The following is a 16,951-nucleotide window of genomic DNA, read 5'->3' as shown; positions in this document are numbered from 1 at the left end:
CTGAAAACGGTGAGAAAAGAAAAAGAAACTCAGGAAGAAACACAGGGTCGCTGGTGGCAAAGGTGGTACCCCCAGAAAATGTCTCCCCCTCTCTCCAAGTAAATTTTGTCAATAAAACTGCAGGAGATGCTAAGTAATTTCATCACTGCCTCTCTTTTATTATATTTCTAATTAATCACAATCTGATATGTCCAGGGTCATCTACATCCAATATTCTAAAATGATGCTTGTAGGTATCACTCACAGGGCTGCCTACAGCAGAGTAGTCAAGTCCAATAGCAACATCACATAACAAGACACAAGATGAAAGAAAATCTTTCTGATTCCAACCCCGTTGCCAAGCTTTGAAAAAACGTTAAAGTTCCCCAACGATAGGAATACTCTGATGCCATCGTCCAAATAAGAAACACACAGTTTTATTTGCATGGACCTTTTTTGAAATAAGAATCTTATTAAACATTCTGTTGGGTCAGGAACAGTAGCTCGTTTTGTGCTCTAAGGATATAGTTTAAACTACCAGAGGTGAGATAGCACATCTTTGAATACAATAAGCAATATAAACACTTCTGGAGGAAAGGATCATAAGCAAATTCAATCAACAAATATTTATCGAGTGCCTCAGCCTTAATACTGAGATGTCCCTGTCAGAGAGCTCCCTAAACTGAGCTTTCTGTGAGAAACAGAAAGATGTCATTCGAGTCTTCCTGAAAAATAAGCAATTAATCACACACTGCTTCAGATTAATTGCAATGCCTAAGATCTCCCATATCATTCTGCCTCTTCCCCTGAAATCTAACTCCCTCGAATCCTCCCTGGTCTTTCAGATCACTGACTAACACCCTAAGCAAGCTTGCATTCTGACCCAGCCAGCCCACTGCTAACCAGAACTAGAACTCTCCACACATGTCCTTCCAGTCCGACGTGTGACCTTCAGTGTGCTGCATGTGTCAAGGTTATGCTGCCCACTAACCATGCATCTCTCAACATCAGGCCTCCACTTCTGCCCTGCTCTTTGACGCCAATGGCAAAACCTCCCAATCCTGCTGAGCCATTTCAAACCCATCTGATGGCACATTCAACAGCTAGTTAGCTCTCTGCCTCTCCCACCACCATCCAGATTGCTTTGGGGTTGTGGAGCAAATCAGACAGAGAGGCACATCTAACACTACCAAAATCCAACCCGAATTTGAAACCCAGCCCCCAGAGAGGGGATCAAGAAAGACCACTTCAACATCTTGCAACATAAAAACCTCTCTCACATTCAATCACAGCCCACGACCTTATTTCGTATCAAATGCCCAATTCCCCACAATACTCTGAAATCTTTTCAGGAACATTACTGTCAAAATAGCACCCATGGGGAGACACCATCCAGGAAGCAACATAACATCCGTATAAATCGATATCTAAGCTACAAATACCACAAAGAGGGAAAGATGCTGCCAAGAAGAATATCAAATTCTGCTCATCTCCTAAGTGGGCAGCAACTAACCCAACATTACCCTCTGAGAACCTGAAAGTGCAGGGACCAGAGTGGCTGGCAAATAACACCATCAGTCCAAGATCTTCTGGGGAACTCATTCCTCTGAAAACAGAATGTCATTGTATCATGAGAGAATGAGGCAAGATACTGACCTCCCACATCCACAGAAGCTACTGCATTTTACAGAAATTCCAGGAGGCTCCTGGAAGCCTGGACCCTCTAATTCCAAGTGCTATGTTAATGCATTTTTCAACAGCTTTTATGAGAATGGAGAAAGACCTACCAGGTCAAGAGGTTTACAGTGATATTTATATTTCCATTTTCTAGTCTCCTGGTTTTTTTCCCCCTATGAAGCCCAGTTTCTTGAATCAATGACTCGGCTACATCACACTCCCTCCTGGTGGCTCACAGTAACGGGGCTTTCTCTGGCCGCCAGCGCTCCACCAGCTCAGAGAGGCTCAGCTGCCAGATCCCTGATCTTGCAGCATACTTGGAGAGGAGCCGAGCACCATCTCTCTGTTAGAGCTCTGGTTCAGCCACTTGCAGCTCAGTTAAACCCATCAGGAAACCTCTAGCTTATGAGACAAGGTTTTTAGGATTCTTTCAATACAGCCAAGATAGCAACCCCCATCCACCCACTTGAGAGACAGATACATAGATGGTTAGATAGATGGGCAGCTCATCTTAACTCCTGCACATTTCTCCTTTGACTGGGGATCTGCACTGCTGGAAATCTCCCACTCTCTCCCCTCTAAAGAAGACTAAAGATTGGAAAACTAACCCAAAGTACCCAACTGACAATTATGATACCACAGACAGGAACAGGTACCTTACACACTGCAAAATGAGAATATTAACGGGCTACCCCCGCAAAGCCCTAACAGGTAGACTGCTTTCCCAATGCAGGCGACTAGCAGCTTCCCTCCACTGCACTCCCCCCACCTATTCCCCCACCCTGCCACCACCACCTTTGGCTCCAAAAGCCTTGCATCAATGCAGGTCCCTTTAGAAAGTCAAATTTTCACTTACTCAGATCTACCAAGAATCCCCAGTGCCTTGCTGTACGAAAACCCCACAAACGGCAGTTCTTCACCCGAGAAACCTGAGGGGCTCAGCTGGCACGGAGAGGATGAAACCCACGAATTCTTCTCTGGTTCATCAAAATTGGAGGTGTCATCGTCAGACTTGAGGGTGGGAACGAAGGGGGGAGGAGCTGGTTAAAGAAAAACAAGAAAGGAGGGGGGGAGGAAAAAAATTTCAGCCGGATTCAACACTGTTGCGGAGAAGATCGTCTTACTCCTTAGGCGCTGGCGATGGCACTGCAGCGCCTGCTTTCAATCTAGCTCGCAACCTCGGCTCCTACAGCAACAAGAGATTAACCCCTTCTCTGCCAACATGGCCACCAACCCGCAGACAGGCTGCCTTCCCGCCTGGGGTAAACTGAAGAGCAAACTCAAACAGGTCACTTGGGCCAACGAAAGCACTTGGGCCAACGAAAGCACTTGGGGAACTCGTGGGGAAGCCGCTCCTTCCTGCTGTTTCCAGAAGGCTCCTACAGAGCAGCTGCTGGCTAGTGCCAGGATGCTAGGAGACCTAAACATATGGATTCCCTCCTCCAGACAGGTCTAAATTATTAATGATTAGCACTAATCATTGAAATAAGATGGAACTTCTACATTTTGTGGATTAACCGGGATGAGAGGAAGGACCAGGAAAAGCGATGTGTGAGCTTCTGGAACTCCTGTTGGGATACCACTGCAGTCTACTTCATTCATACCCGGACAAGTCCACTCCGAGATCTTATTAACCACTTTTTTTTTTTTTTAGTTCATTATGCATCTTCCCCAGCGCAATCATGCCCATCAAATCCACTGCAGTTTAATCAGCATAATGAAGCACCAGCCAAATAAAGTTCCTACCGGTGATCTACAGCACCCCTGCGCGCTGACGGTGGGAATGCACGGATGGACATATGCGGCTCCTACCTCCTTAGGGCTTCACTCCCGGCTGGGGGCGTGTTACATCCTCTCCACTTCCTGCCGACCTACTAAGCGCTCTCGGTCAGGGAGGTGGACACTCGTCCATCAGTCACCAGGAGGCTGCCCATCGCGGTGGGCTCCCGGGGGTGTCCCCAGCCAGAAGCGTTACCATGGTTGCAAGCTGAGGCGTCCGTGGCGGGCCAGCCAGGCGAGTTGGAGAGCCGAGCATCACATCCCCCGCAGTGCAGGCTGCATGCTACTGGCTCCGTGTGTGCGTGCTCTGGCTGTAACCCCACCTGGCTGCCGCCTGGTGCCAGGGGCCAGTGTTGATCCCAGTGACAGAGCAGCATGAGTCACTGCCCGCCAGGGCTCGCTAGAGCTCCCCCTAGGACAGTTGTCACAGCCCTTCACAGCCCAGACTTCTTTTTAACTCCTCGTTTTCTGGACAAAGCTGGGTGCCAGATATGAGCAGCAAGCAGTCTGTTTTCTGCTTACAGACTCCAAAAAAATCTGGCTGTTTCCAAAATTCCCCGATGACAACAACATCCGAAGTGGCGCTAGGAAGTAATTGGAGCAGGAAAGGGATGTAGAGGGGAGAGGAGATGAAGCCAGAGGTCTGGCTGTTCCTGAGAAGTACAAAAGAACATTCTCAGAGCTTCGGGTACATTGAGATGAGGTGGGAGAGTGAGGAAGATTTAAGATGTAAAATGTGCACTACCAGAAAATTATTTAACACCTCCAGCCTCTCAAGAGAATTTAAATCTTCCCTGTTAGTGTCAGAATCTACTTGCTTAATACTTTAAAAATTAGCTGATGGAAAGAAAAATTAGATTGAACGCTTCAGCCCACATCCCAGGTGTACTTCCATCAACAGTGGCTCAAATCCAATCTGATTTCAATTATCCAGTACATTTTTTAATAGCAAAAAAAAGGTTTTAATGGAAATTGTATTTCATAAGGATCAAAAAGAGAAGTTTTCCTTCCTGAAATAAGGAAACTCAGATAAAGACTGAGGAAATTTATGGAGAGAGATTTGCAGATGATACTAATATGGAAGCAAAGTGGTTAATGGCAATTGTTCTGGAATCTCAGTTCAAATCCCAGCTCCACCACTTACTAGTTCTGTGACACTGGGTAAGTCACTTAACCTCTCTGAACCTCAGTTTTCAACATGGCAATATCTATTTCAATGGACTATTAGGAGGTTTAAATAAAATAATCCATATAAAAGTGTTTAGCACAGTTCTTAGCGTACAGTAATCACTCCACAAAGATGACCTGCTATTATTGCTACTGCTCACAGGAGTTGCATGTTTAGGAGAGAGCCTGCAGGTCTTGAAGGCTACTGACATACAGCAGAATCTGTACTGAATGTTCTTCTTTCCTGCGCAGGGCACAGACACATCCATGTGGATGTTTGTGTTAATCATATCATTTAATTCCTAGTAGAACTTCAATTCCTTTCCACTATACACTAATTTATCTTTAGCAGACCAAAATAGAATTCCATTTCTGAGTGAGAAGTATAATTAATGGAGGGTAAAAGCCACCCTCAGTGAAATAAGTATGATTTTGAAATCCTGTACTATAAAATAAGATTCATCTATAAAACTCTTGCCACGCCCAAAGCCAGCTTAATGTGGTTGAGATTAGAAAAAGGGGCAGATAATCTTCAAGTTAAAAGGAAGAAGAAGTAGGCCAGGCACAGTGGCTCATGCCTGTAATCCCAGCACCTTGGGAGGGCGAGGCAGGTGGATCACCTGAGGTCAGAAGTTCAAGGCCAGCCTGGCCAACATGGTAAAACCCCATCTCTACTAAAAATACAAAAAAATTAGCCAGATGTGGTGGCGCATGCCTGTAGTCCCAGCTACTTGGGAGGCTGAGGCAAGAGAATCGCTTGAACCTGGGAGGTGGAGGTTGCAGTGAGCCGAGATCGTGCCATTGCACTCCAGCCTGGGGAGCAAGAGTGAAACTCCATCTCAAAAAAAAAAAAAAAAAAGGAAAGAGAAGTCAATGTGAAATATACTAGCTGGTAACAGGTAAGATATTCACAGCAAAGATTAAAGGCTAGGGATATAAACCTCTAGACAGCTAGTCGGTCAAGTACAACAGGAAAGTTTGAAAAGAAGGGCTTCTTAGGGCCACATTCAGGCAGAGGAAAAAGCCACAGCCTTAAGCCAAAAAGAAGTGGGGGAACTGGAAATATTCTGCCCTCCAGAAAGTGATGAGATGTTTACCCTTGTCCAGGGCCCTTCAGTGGGAAAGAAATAAAGCAGATAGGAAGAAGCAGCCACCTCAGGTAGAGTGTCCACATTTACAGTATCCTGTTACAATTCAAGAAATTAACACAAATACTGGTCCAGGATCACTGAGCCCTTGGAGCACTGGCAGATACAAGTGGAGAACTTGTAGGGGCGTTTTTGCAACCCAGGGCACACAGGATTTTCTCCCCACCCCACCCCCACCCCAACACCCTCCTTCCGATCCCTACCAGAAATAAATTCACAATTAAAAAGTAAAAATCAACAACTACACTTTACGGGTGCAACAACAGATACAAGAAATGGGAGAATTAGCCCTCCAAAAACTGCAGATAAAAGAACAATCTAAAATGAGCCATAAAATTTTTATTATCAAGGTAAATTAGTAGAAATTCGTATCAAAGAACATGACACTTTGAAAAAGAACCAGGTACATTTGAAAGGAACCAAACTGAACTTCCAGAAATAAAAAGTCTTGTTCTTGAATTTAAGGTTAAAAATTCACTGAATATGTTAAATGGCAGACTAGATACAGCTGAAGAGAAACTTAGTGAACTAGCAGTTAGATCTGAGGGAATCACATAGAACCTTGATACTTAAACTATGGTCTGTACACTGGCATTATCACCATCACTCAGAAGCTGGTTAGAATTTAATTCTCTAAGAATCTCAGGCCCTGCCCCATACCCATGGAATCAGAACCTACATTGTAACAAGGTCCCCAGGTGATTCATGGGCACACCACAGTTCAGGAAGCACTTGTGTACAATGCAACACACAGAGACAAAGAGACAGAAAACATGAGAGGTCAGAAGACAAAGACAGAATGAGAAGATCCAATATACATCTAATGGGGCACAGAAAGGGAGATTAGAGAACTACTCTAAAATATGGATGCTGCATTTTTTAAGGATAGTGTAAAATCTGGTCATGTCCAAAAACTAACAAGTATGTGATCACATACAACTTGGGGATATAATTCTTCTATTTCTTGTACCTTATATAAAATGTCTCTTTTTTGATCCTTACAAAATGTGATTTTTTTTTGCTTCAATAAAGGTATTTTTAGTTCACTGAAATCATATTGATCTTGAGTCTATGTTGATGGAGGTACACATGGCACCTCAGTACACAGGACATGCCAGGTACCTAGTAGGTGCACAGTAAATATTTGCTAAGCAAATACATAATTAAATGGCAAGAAAATAGGTCTCATAAAGAGAGCACCTGACATAACACAGGCCACAAACAGGGTACTTGATGTTGAATTAAATGAAGAGGTTTTAAAAGTCGAGATTGTTCTGTCTGAGAAATATGTTAATGAGTACCTACACTAATCATTTCTGATACAGTATTATGAAATCAGCAGCTCCCCCTACTGCCACATACCCACCACATTCACTAATGACAAATAAGAAATCATATAGTAAGATCTATTGTTCACTGGGAAAAGCCACTAAAAAAAATAGAAAAAAATGTTTCCATATATATATATTTTTAAATATTTTAATAAATCAGCCTGTTTGAGGTAACATCAGAACACAGTCTCCTTAGTGGCAGAGGCTATACAAGTAACTTCTTGGGTTTTGTTTTGTTTTTTTTTTCAGTTATAAGATAGATAGCAGAATCAAGGCTTTCAGAAACAAAGAGCTATTTTAGGAGCTATAGTTAATTTCTCTTCTATAAATTCTCTCTCTCTCTTTTTTAATCCTAACATTCATTAAAACCTTTTGGGGGAAAAAATTATCATCCTCAAAAATACTTAAAAAAAAACAAGGAAAGAAGAACCAAATGGATTTGTCCTCTTGGGACTCCTTCTAACATGCTCCTTTGAGCTCCAGCTGCCTCATTCCCACCTTTGATTTTTTAGCATAGCCCACTAACACCTCAAACAATACCTGGCTGTCCTTATTCAATGTTTAATATCTATTTTTTAAGAGAATGAATGAAAAACAAGAACCTTACGTGGGGGATAATTATTTAGACCTAATGTGCCATTCCACGCAACATACCACTTCAGGAAACCCAGGAAATGATATGCTTCAGAGTACCCAATGTATTCATGAAGAACTAGCATATTAAAAAAAAAAAAATACTGAGCCTAGTAAAACTCCTAAGACTTTTAATCATCACCATGGATTGCAGAAATGGAAGATGAATAAGAGCCAGCACTGTGTCATAAAGGATGAAGGCACACAAATAATTATTGCGTGATGATATAATGAATCAGGACTGTGCCTAGAATACAGTGGGCACGCGCTAATATTCAACCAAAAACACGTTCAACTTCATTCTCTCTACCATGATGTCCCTCACCCTTTTAAAAAAATGTTAATTGACTACTTAGACGCTATGTTCAAACTTAAAGGAAGAGTACCAAAAAATAGCTATCTTCCAGTTGCTTAAAATCTAGAGCACTAATGTGATCATACTTATCAATGTTATGAAGACAGAACTGTGAAATAAATGAAGAGGAGAATACGTGTGTTGTTTAGAGGTCAAGATATGGGTGTGAAAAGCAGAGAATACATAAAATGGCTGATGGCAAGTTTTGCCAGGGGCGAATGCAGTACTTTTTTGCAAGTTGCTGTAGGAAAGTGTCACGGAGGGGATTTAATCTCAAGAGCTGGTTAAAAGGTACCTTCATGGGCTGGAGTGGGGAAAAGTGCTACTTTAGAAAAGCCCCAGAAGCCAGAGCAATGGCCCAAGAGCGTAGTGAATAATGAGGCCGGAAAGAAAGTGAAAGTGAAGTCTTGGTGGATTGACAGATGTAAAACCAGAGTGCTGGGTTAGTGTCAGTACTGAGACGGATACAATCATTTCAATAGTGATGGGTGGAAGAGGCTAGTGCTAGAAACTCTAAAAGACAAGTCTACAATAGTCAACATGACAAATTCTACACTAAGGAAATGATAACAGAAACAGAGAGGATGGGATTAACAGGAGACAGGTTTGAAATATTATGAGATGTATATATATACATATATAGGTTTTCGTCCACGGTTCCTGTCTCATGACTCCCATAGTCTTTTTTACAATCTTTTGTTATTTAGGGGTGCTTTAGGCTTTAGAAGCAGGCTTTGAAAAACAGAATCTCTCTGTCTCTCTCTGACCTCCTCCTGCCCTCCTTTCATCTGCTCAAGGTGGGACTCTAATCTTCCCCCACCTTTCTGACTTGGAGCTGGCCATAAAGAAATTTCCTCTGCCTTGTCTGATTATAGGTCAGAAGACCCCATTTCAGAAGGGGTCCTGCCCCATAACCTGGAGGAATGAATGCTACAGAGAGGCCAAGAAAGATCTGAACAAACAGGCCTTGCTGGGATTCCCCACTCAGCCTATGAGGATTAGATCATAGCCTTTTTGTGCAATCCCATTCTACATGGTTGTTGATCATGCCTATCCAATGGCGTCTCCATGAAAGGCCCCAAGAGGACAGGGTTTGGTGAGCTTCCGGATAGCTGAACACGTGGAGGTTCCTGGAGGGCGACCAGGGAGGGCGTGGAAGCTTGCAACCCTTCCCCCATACCTATGCATTTCTTCATCTTTATCCTCTGCAATGTCCTTTAGAATAAAATGGTAAATGTGTTTTCCCAAGTTCTGTGAGCAGCTCTAGCCAATTAATTGAACTCAAAGAGGGGGTTGCAGGAACCCCAATTTGAAGCCAGTCAGCGAGAAGTTCCAGAGGCCTGGACTGGCAACTGGTGCCTGAAGAGGGGACACTCTTGGGGACTGAGCTCTCCGCCTGTGGGATTGAGCCCTATCTCCAGGCGGATAGTGCCGGAACTGAACTGGAGGACGCCTAGTGGTGTTCACTGCAGAACTGACTGCTTGCTTGGTGGTGGGGAGAAAGCCCCCACATGTTTGGTCACAGAAGTCTTCTGTGGAGTTGACAGTTGTGGTGTGAGTGGAGGAAAGACAGTTTGAGTTTTTCCACATTCAGGTTATAGAAAGAAGTTGCAAAATGTGGCTGGGCATAGTGGCTCACACCTGTAATCCCAGCACTTTGGGAGGCAGAGACAGGCAGATCATTTAAGGTCAGGAGTTCAAGACCAAACTGGCCAACATGGTGAAAGCCCATCTCTACTAAAAAAAAATATAAAAACTAGCCTGGAGTGGTGGGGTGCTCCTGTAATCTCAGCTACTCGGGAAGCTGAGGCAGGAGAATCCCTTGAACCCGGGAGACAGAGGTTGCAATGAGCCGAGATGGTGGCACTGCCTCCAGCCTGGGCAACAGAGTGAGATTCCATCATCTCAAAAAAAAAAAAAGAGTGGCACAATCTGACAACTGATGTTAGAGCAGAGATTTTGATGGGAGCTCTTATCATGGGAACAACTCTGAGAGAAAAGGCTGCAATGGGAAGAAGAGGAAGATATCCCATATTGAAGTCTCATGGGAATGAACGAAGAGAACAAATTAGGGGATCAGCAAATAGAGCTGGCTACTAAATATACATAAGTAATTGATCCCAAGAGAACAGATTACATTGCCTAAAGCCTCAGGCAAGCCCCCTAGTTTCTCCCCTCCCACTAGGAAGTGGTCAGGCATGACTTGCCCACACAACACACTGTATATATGAAGTTCAAGACCAGGCCTCGTGGCTAACACTTGTAATCCCAGCATTTTAGGAGGCCAAAGCAGGTGGATCACTTGAGTCTAGGAGTTCAAGACCAGCCTGGGCAACATGGCAAAACCGGGTCTGTACAAAAAATACAAAAAATCAGCCGTGTGTGGTGATGCACATCTGTAGTCCCAGCTACCGGGGAGACTGAGATGGAAGGATCACTGGAGCCTGGGAGGTCAAGGCTGCAGTCAGCTGTGACTGCGTCACTGCATTCTAGTCTAGGTAACAAAGCAAGATTCTCTCTCAAAAAAACAAAAAAGGTGGTTCAAAAAGAAGACAAAGGAAATCCAGTTTGCAATAGACTTAAATAAATTAAAAATTATGCCATCTCTTTGCCTCCCCAAAAAGTCATAAAAATACTTCGGGGTAACATTGATTTGGGCTGGTGATCAATGTTTACAATGCTGTCTTTAAAGTCAATGAATAAGGAAGCCAGCATTCCCAAAGGAGTCTTCCATCAATCAGTCTAAACAATGCCAGGGGCTGGCTGCCAACACCTAAGCAGATAACCTCTCTGGTGGTGGATTCCAATGGAGATGTGAGCTCTAGCTGCCTCTCGCCATACCCAAAAGCCATGTTCCTATGAGGCTGCTTAATATTAAGTTTTTGGTAATCAACTTACGTTTCCCTACAGATTCATACTTTAGAGATGCTTTCCCTGACTTCTGGATTGCACTTTAACCAGACTTCTTAACATTTTAGCTTTACTTTGTTTTTTTCTCTCCCTCTCAGTCTAGGTACTCAGCAATCTGTGAAACACCTACATAGGCTAGAAATACTCAGAAGAGGAACGTTTCAAATTGCAACTAGTCATGAGTGCATTTCTTTGCAAAGCTGAATTTGGATATACCCAGTTTTTCACCCTGGTGGATATCCCCCAGGAAATTTTTTTTTTTTTTTTGAGACTGAGTCTCACTCTTTTGCCCAGGCTGGAGTGCAGTGGCGTGATCTCGGCTCACTGTAACCTCTGCCTCCCGGGTTCAAGGAATTCTCATGCTTCAGCCTCCCAAGTAGCTGGGATTACAAGCACCTGCCACCATGCCCAGATACCTTTTTTGTATTTTTAGTAGAGACGGGGTTTTACCATGTTGGCCAGGCTAGTCTCAAACTCCTGACCTCAAGTGATCCATCCGACTTGGCCTCCCAAAGTGCTGGGATTACAGGTGTAAGCCACCACATCTGGCCCAACCAGGACACATTTAAATAATAGCAAAGGAGCTAGTTCATCAGCACCTGCTTGCTGTAGGCCCAGGCAACCTTCCCTTTCAGCACCTTCCCCCGTGAATTACCTACACCCAATAACACATCAGACTAGATTCATTCTTTGCTGCCTTCCCTATCTCTTTAGTATCCTTTTCTCCAACTTTCTTTTTTTAGAGACAGAGTCTCACTCTGACGCCCAGCAGAGAGTGCAGGGGTACAATCATAGCTCACTATAAGCTTGAACTCCTGGGCTCAAGCAATCCTCCCACCTCAGCCTCCCAAGTAGCTGGGATTACAGGTGCACACCACCATACCCAGCTAGCTTTTTTAATTATTATTTTTTGGTAGAGACACGGGTCTGCCTATGTTGCCCAGGCTAGTCTCGAACTCCTGGCCTCAAGTGATCCTCTCACCTCAGCCTCTCAAAACTTTTCTCCAACAGTGAAAAGATTTATTCTTAATTTTTTTTTTTTTTTTTTTTTTTTGAGACAGAGTCTCGCTCTTTCGCCCAGGCTAGAGCCATCGCACCCGGCTAGTCTCACCCTTCTACTCACTCCTCCAGTAAGGAAGAAGGAGATTATCTGGCTCATGAAAAGTAGACATTTATTTGGCCATGTTTTACTAGAAGGCAGAATTACTATGTCTTGAAAGTAAGGGCCAAATTTAAAACTTCCCCTTTTACTACCTAGGCACAGGCGTTGCAGGCACTCAACCAACCGAACACTCTTGTCCTCCTTATTTCCATCAGGCCCCCTGTTGTGGCAAGGGCCCCCCCACCCCGCCTCCACCCCGTTCATGAGGGAAGGCCACCATTCTTCTCTGTCAGTAGGATGGGCAAATTTACCAGAGTCTTGCATCAGAGCTTACTGGGTGCTTGCCCTGCCAAGAATAAAGTGGGTATTTTGGTCTCTATCTGGCTATCTGTTCTTTGTGTGTGTCCTTTATAAGTCAGAATTTTGAAGTGCTGAAAGGGTGGTCTTAGATCCCAAACTGCCAGTGCTGTAGTTGAATGTTCCATCACCACGGATGAACAGAGTTGGCTATATTTATTTTCTCTGAAGTGAGACACCAGAAATCATTTCCAAACTCTCAGTTATGAACCACCTGGGCCTCTAACTCTTTGTCCTGAGGCTTTCATCTCTTTTGATTCCTGCCAACCGCCCTTTTTAGTTCTATCCAAACTTCACCCTCAGAAAATGAGCATAACTGCAATCACCACACTCATAGAATTGATTAGAAAGTTGGCTGCTGAACATAGTCCCAGATGTTTAATATAATTTTGAATCTTTGGCCAAATCATTTCCACGTTTGCTTGGTTGTGAAAGGTTTTCCCGCAAGTGAGAATTTAAGGGTTGAAGACTCCAATTTATGGGCTCTCCAACAAACCCACTCTGTTTCCCATCTTCCCCCAAAAAAGGCATTAATTTATCTCACTTAGAATTGATTTACCAAACTTGGATTTGGCATTGCACTGCTGGCTTGCACTAAGAGGCCCAGAAGGAAGCAGTCCTATGGAAATGCCAGGGTACGTTTCCGAGGGATGGGGCCCGCCAGGTCACAGGGGGTCTCATTTATGGGAAACCCAATGGTGAAATTCCTCAGGGATCAGTATTCAGAAAATGGGTCTCCTCTGAGCAGAGCATTCTGGACTTTTTTCTCATGGAACTGGGGCTCTTGTAACTGTTCATATTCTCCTTTCTGCTTTGGTCACTGGGAGACTGAGAGTCCCAAATCATTCTTCCTTTGGCAACTTAACAGGAACTTCCTTGTTTTTACTTTTAACCCTGACTTTATTTCCCTATCCTCATACTCCTTTCATCTGGATTTCTCTATTTATTCATTATGTTTTTAATATTGCAATTATCTCTAGAATAAGTTGCCCTCAATTTATCTTGGAATAAAGTAGAATAGTACATATTTTTGACATCTCTGGAAGTAGCTTCTAAATTCAGACTAGAGGGGGAAAATCCTATAATCCTAATTCATAAGCATTTAGCTCTTTTTGGACTATTTTTTCTTATCAATAATTTACCTTCTAAAAACAGAACAGCCCCCAAGAGACACATAAATATTTGTCTACATATCCCATAAGAGATTATAAGACTATATGTTACATTACTGACTAGATCTCTTTATTGACTGACTAGATCTCTTTATTATTCCGTTTTTGTTTTAGTAGGTGGCGCTCACACGCTCCTGGTCTAGTAAGTTGAATTTCTACCATCACTACTTTACCATCCCACCCCTCTTGCTCCCCTTCCCGTCCACGCCGAAACTCCAAACAGACCCAACTCCTCTTCCTCACTTCCTCCTGCCCCTGAAGTAAGTGAGTGTCCAAAAGGAAGATACATTTAAGGGCCAACCAAGTCTAACAGAGAAGCATATATACCATCCTCATAGAACTAGCTTAGAAAACAAAACATGACCAGATAACCCTTCAAATGACAGGAAGCCCCAAACAAGAAGAACGTTAAAAGGCCCCAAACAAATGAATACACAAAGAAGATGAACTTTAAAAGGCCCAAAACATCACGCCTGTAATCCCAGCACTTTGGGAGGCCGAGGCGGGCAGATTACCTGAGGTCAGGAGTTCGAGATCAGCCTGGCCAACGTGGTGAAACCCCATTTCTACTAAAAATACAAAAAAATTAGCCAGGCGTGGTGGTGCATGCCTGTAATCCCAGCTACTTGGGAGGCTGAGGCAGGAGAATTGCTTGAGCCCAGGAGGCGGAGGTTGCAGTGAGCCGAGATCGTGCCACTGAACTCCAGCCTGGCTGACAGAGGAAGACTCTGTCTCAAAAAAAAAAAAAAAAAAGGCCCAAAACAAATACGTGCATGCTCACATACCACACACACACACACACACACACACACACTAAATGCACAAGCCATTGAGATAATGCAATTCTAAAGGCAGGACACTAAATAAAATAAATGAAAAAATAATGTCAAAACCATGATATTAGCTGTGGCCTTGTTAAAAAAAAAAAAAAAAGCCATAAGGGGTTTTCATTTGAGAAGAGTGCTGCTTATCAGAAACCAATGGCTAAGTGGCAGATTCGAAGGATTAGCATGGTAGGGCCATGCTTAAATGAATGAAGTATAAAGATTGCTTCATTCATTTCAATGATGCAAGAAAATAACCTGCCAATAAAAATTACTGAATTTGGCCGGGTGCAGTGGTTCATGCCTGTAATCTCAACACTTTGGGAGGCTGAGGTGGGTGGATTACCTGAGGTTGGGAGTTCAAGACCAGCCTGACCAACATGGAGAAACCCCATCTCTACTAAAAATACCAAATTAGCCAAGCGTAGTGGCACATGCCTGTAATCCCAGCTACTCAGGAGGCTGAGGCAGGAGAATCACTTGAACGCGGGAGGCAGAGGTTGCGATGAGCCGAGATCATGCCATTGCACTCCAGCCTGGGCAATAAGAGCAAAACTCCATCTCAAAAAAAAAAAATTACTGATTTCTTGGGAGGCAGCATAAAGATGTTGTTAAGAGGATAGGTTGGCTGGGCGCGGTGGCTCACGCTTGTAATCCCAGCACTTTGGGAGGCCGAGGCGGGTGGACTTTTGGAGGTCAGGAGATCAAGACCATGGTGAAACCCTGTCTCTACTAAAAATACAAAAACAATTAGCCGGGCGTGGTGGCGGGCGCCTGTAGTCCCAGCTACTCGGAGAGGCTGAGGCAGGAGAATGGCGTGAACCCAAGAGGCGGAGCTTGCAGTGAGCCGAGATCGTGCCACTGCACTCCAGCCTGGGCGACACAGCGAGACTCCGTCTCAAAAAAAAAAAAAAGAGGATAGGTTGTGCTAGTGTTATAGGAGCATAGAATATTCTGGAAAGTTCTATGAGAAACTGACAATAGTGTTTTGCTTGAGGGAGAGGAGTTGGACGTAGGGTGGGAAGGAGGCATTTTTTACCGTGTAACCTTCTGTATAATGTGAATTTTCTGCTACAGGCTATACCACTTTTTCAAAACAACAAAGGCAAAGCGAATTTAGAGTCAGGGAGACCTGAGTTTGATTCCTACCACTGCCAACTTCGGGCTCCATGACCTCATATGTATTGTGGACTAGTGATAGGACCTGCCTCACAGAGGTTTGGGGAAGAATAAATGGAACAATAATAAGAATAAAGCACTTTGCAGAGCTCCTGGCACATAGTAGGCACACAATAAATGGCATGGTAATATCATACATGTATAAACATGCTAGTGAAGAACACTTATTCATTCCTTAATTAAAATTCAATATGGGACAACAGTAAAGTGGGGTTCAGGGAGTCAAGGAAATGTCTTTTTGCTATCAGAAGGCAAAGATTAGGTCAAACCACCATTTTGAAGTATATGAAGGATGTAATGTCCATCTAAGAGAAAAGCTTTAAATTCCTCAAAGCAAGGCCTAAAACCCAGCAGTTCTAAGCAGTCCCATTCACCCACAGGAGTCCTGAGCCAAAAAATGGCCTCCCCATACCTTAAGCCTGAAGACAAAATGAGGAAGACTCACAAAGATAAGCAAGAAACTCTGAGGCTAGCATCTAATTTCTTCCTTTTGCTGGGCATCCCAACTCGAATATGCACAGAAATCCCCTGGGAATCCTTATTAAAATGCAGCTTCTGACTCAGCAGGCCTGAGTCTCTGGAGCTCTAACAAGCTCCTAGGTGATGCCGATGCTGCCGGTCCACGGTCCACACTCTGAGTAGCAAGGTCCTACTGCCTCCACGTAATAGTTTTGCTGTTCACTAACAGTAACAGTGGCAGAATTGAGAGATTCACATTACTGTGATGTTCCCTCTCCTGATAATAACCTGGCCAATTCTTCTAAATCAATGGTTCTCAACTGAAGGTGACTGTAGCCCCCAAGGGGAGACTGGGCAATGTCTAGAGTCATTTTTGGTTGTTGCAACTGCAGGGGGAGGGTGCTACTGGTATCCATGGAGAAAGCACAGCGATGCTGTTCAACATCCTGCAATTCACAAAACAGCCCCCACAGCAAAGAATTATCTGGCCCCAAATGTCAACAGTGCCAAGGCTGAGAAACCCTGTTCTAAATAAACAGAAAACAGGACACATCCTGAGTCTTCTCAATTCATCTTGAGACTAGAAATGCCAAGATTAGAAGTGGGCCATGGATCCAACATTGTCCTTTCCCAGGCTAGATCTGAGACATGGGGAGACTTATAGGTTAGCAGGATGCTGTACGTGGAGAAGGGATCACCAGGTCACAGCCTATGGTCTGTATTTTGCTTAAAATCAAGCACATGTGGGGCCGGGCACGGTGGCTCACGCCTGTAATCCCAGCACTTTGGGAGGCCGAGGCAGGTGGATTACGAGGTCAGGAGATCGAGACCATCCTGGCTAACATAGTAAAACCCTGTCTCTACTAAAAATACAAAAAA

The 16,951-nt window shown here is 43.9% G+C and overlaps 1 protein-coding gene across 4 annotated transcripts in view; it reads right to left on the bottom strand.

Moving 5' to 3' along the window:
- CIT (citron rho-interacting serine/threonine kinase) overlaps positions 1-16,951 on the bottom strand; it is a 192,627-nt gene that overhangs the window by 116,090 nt on the left and 59,586 nt on the right. For all 4 annotated transcript variants that reach the window (XM_032168540.1, XM_032168543.2, XM_032168541.1 and 1 more), the window contains exon 10: positions 2,513-2,696. In XM_032168540.1, the coding sequence (XP_032024431.1) occupies positions 2,513-2,696 (184 nt within the window). The remainder of the gene's footprint in view (positions 1-2,512; positions 2,697-16,951) is intronic.

Source organism: Hylobates moloch, unplaced genomic scaffold, assembly GCF_009828535.3.
Source record: "Hylobates moloch isolate HMO894 unplaced genomic scaffold, HMol_V3 SCAFFOLD_12, whole genome shotgun sequence".
NCBI lineage: Eukaryota > Metazoa > Chordata > Mammalia > Primates > Hylobatidae > Hylobates > Hylobates moloch.
Note: the sequence above shows the minus strand (reverse complement) of the source record. Positions and strands in the feature narration are given on the sequence as shown.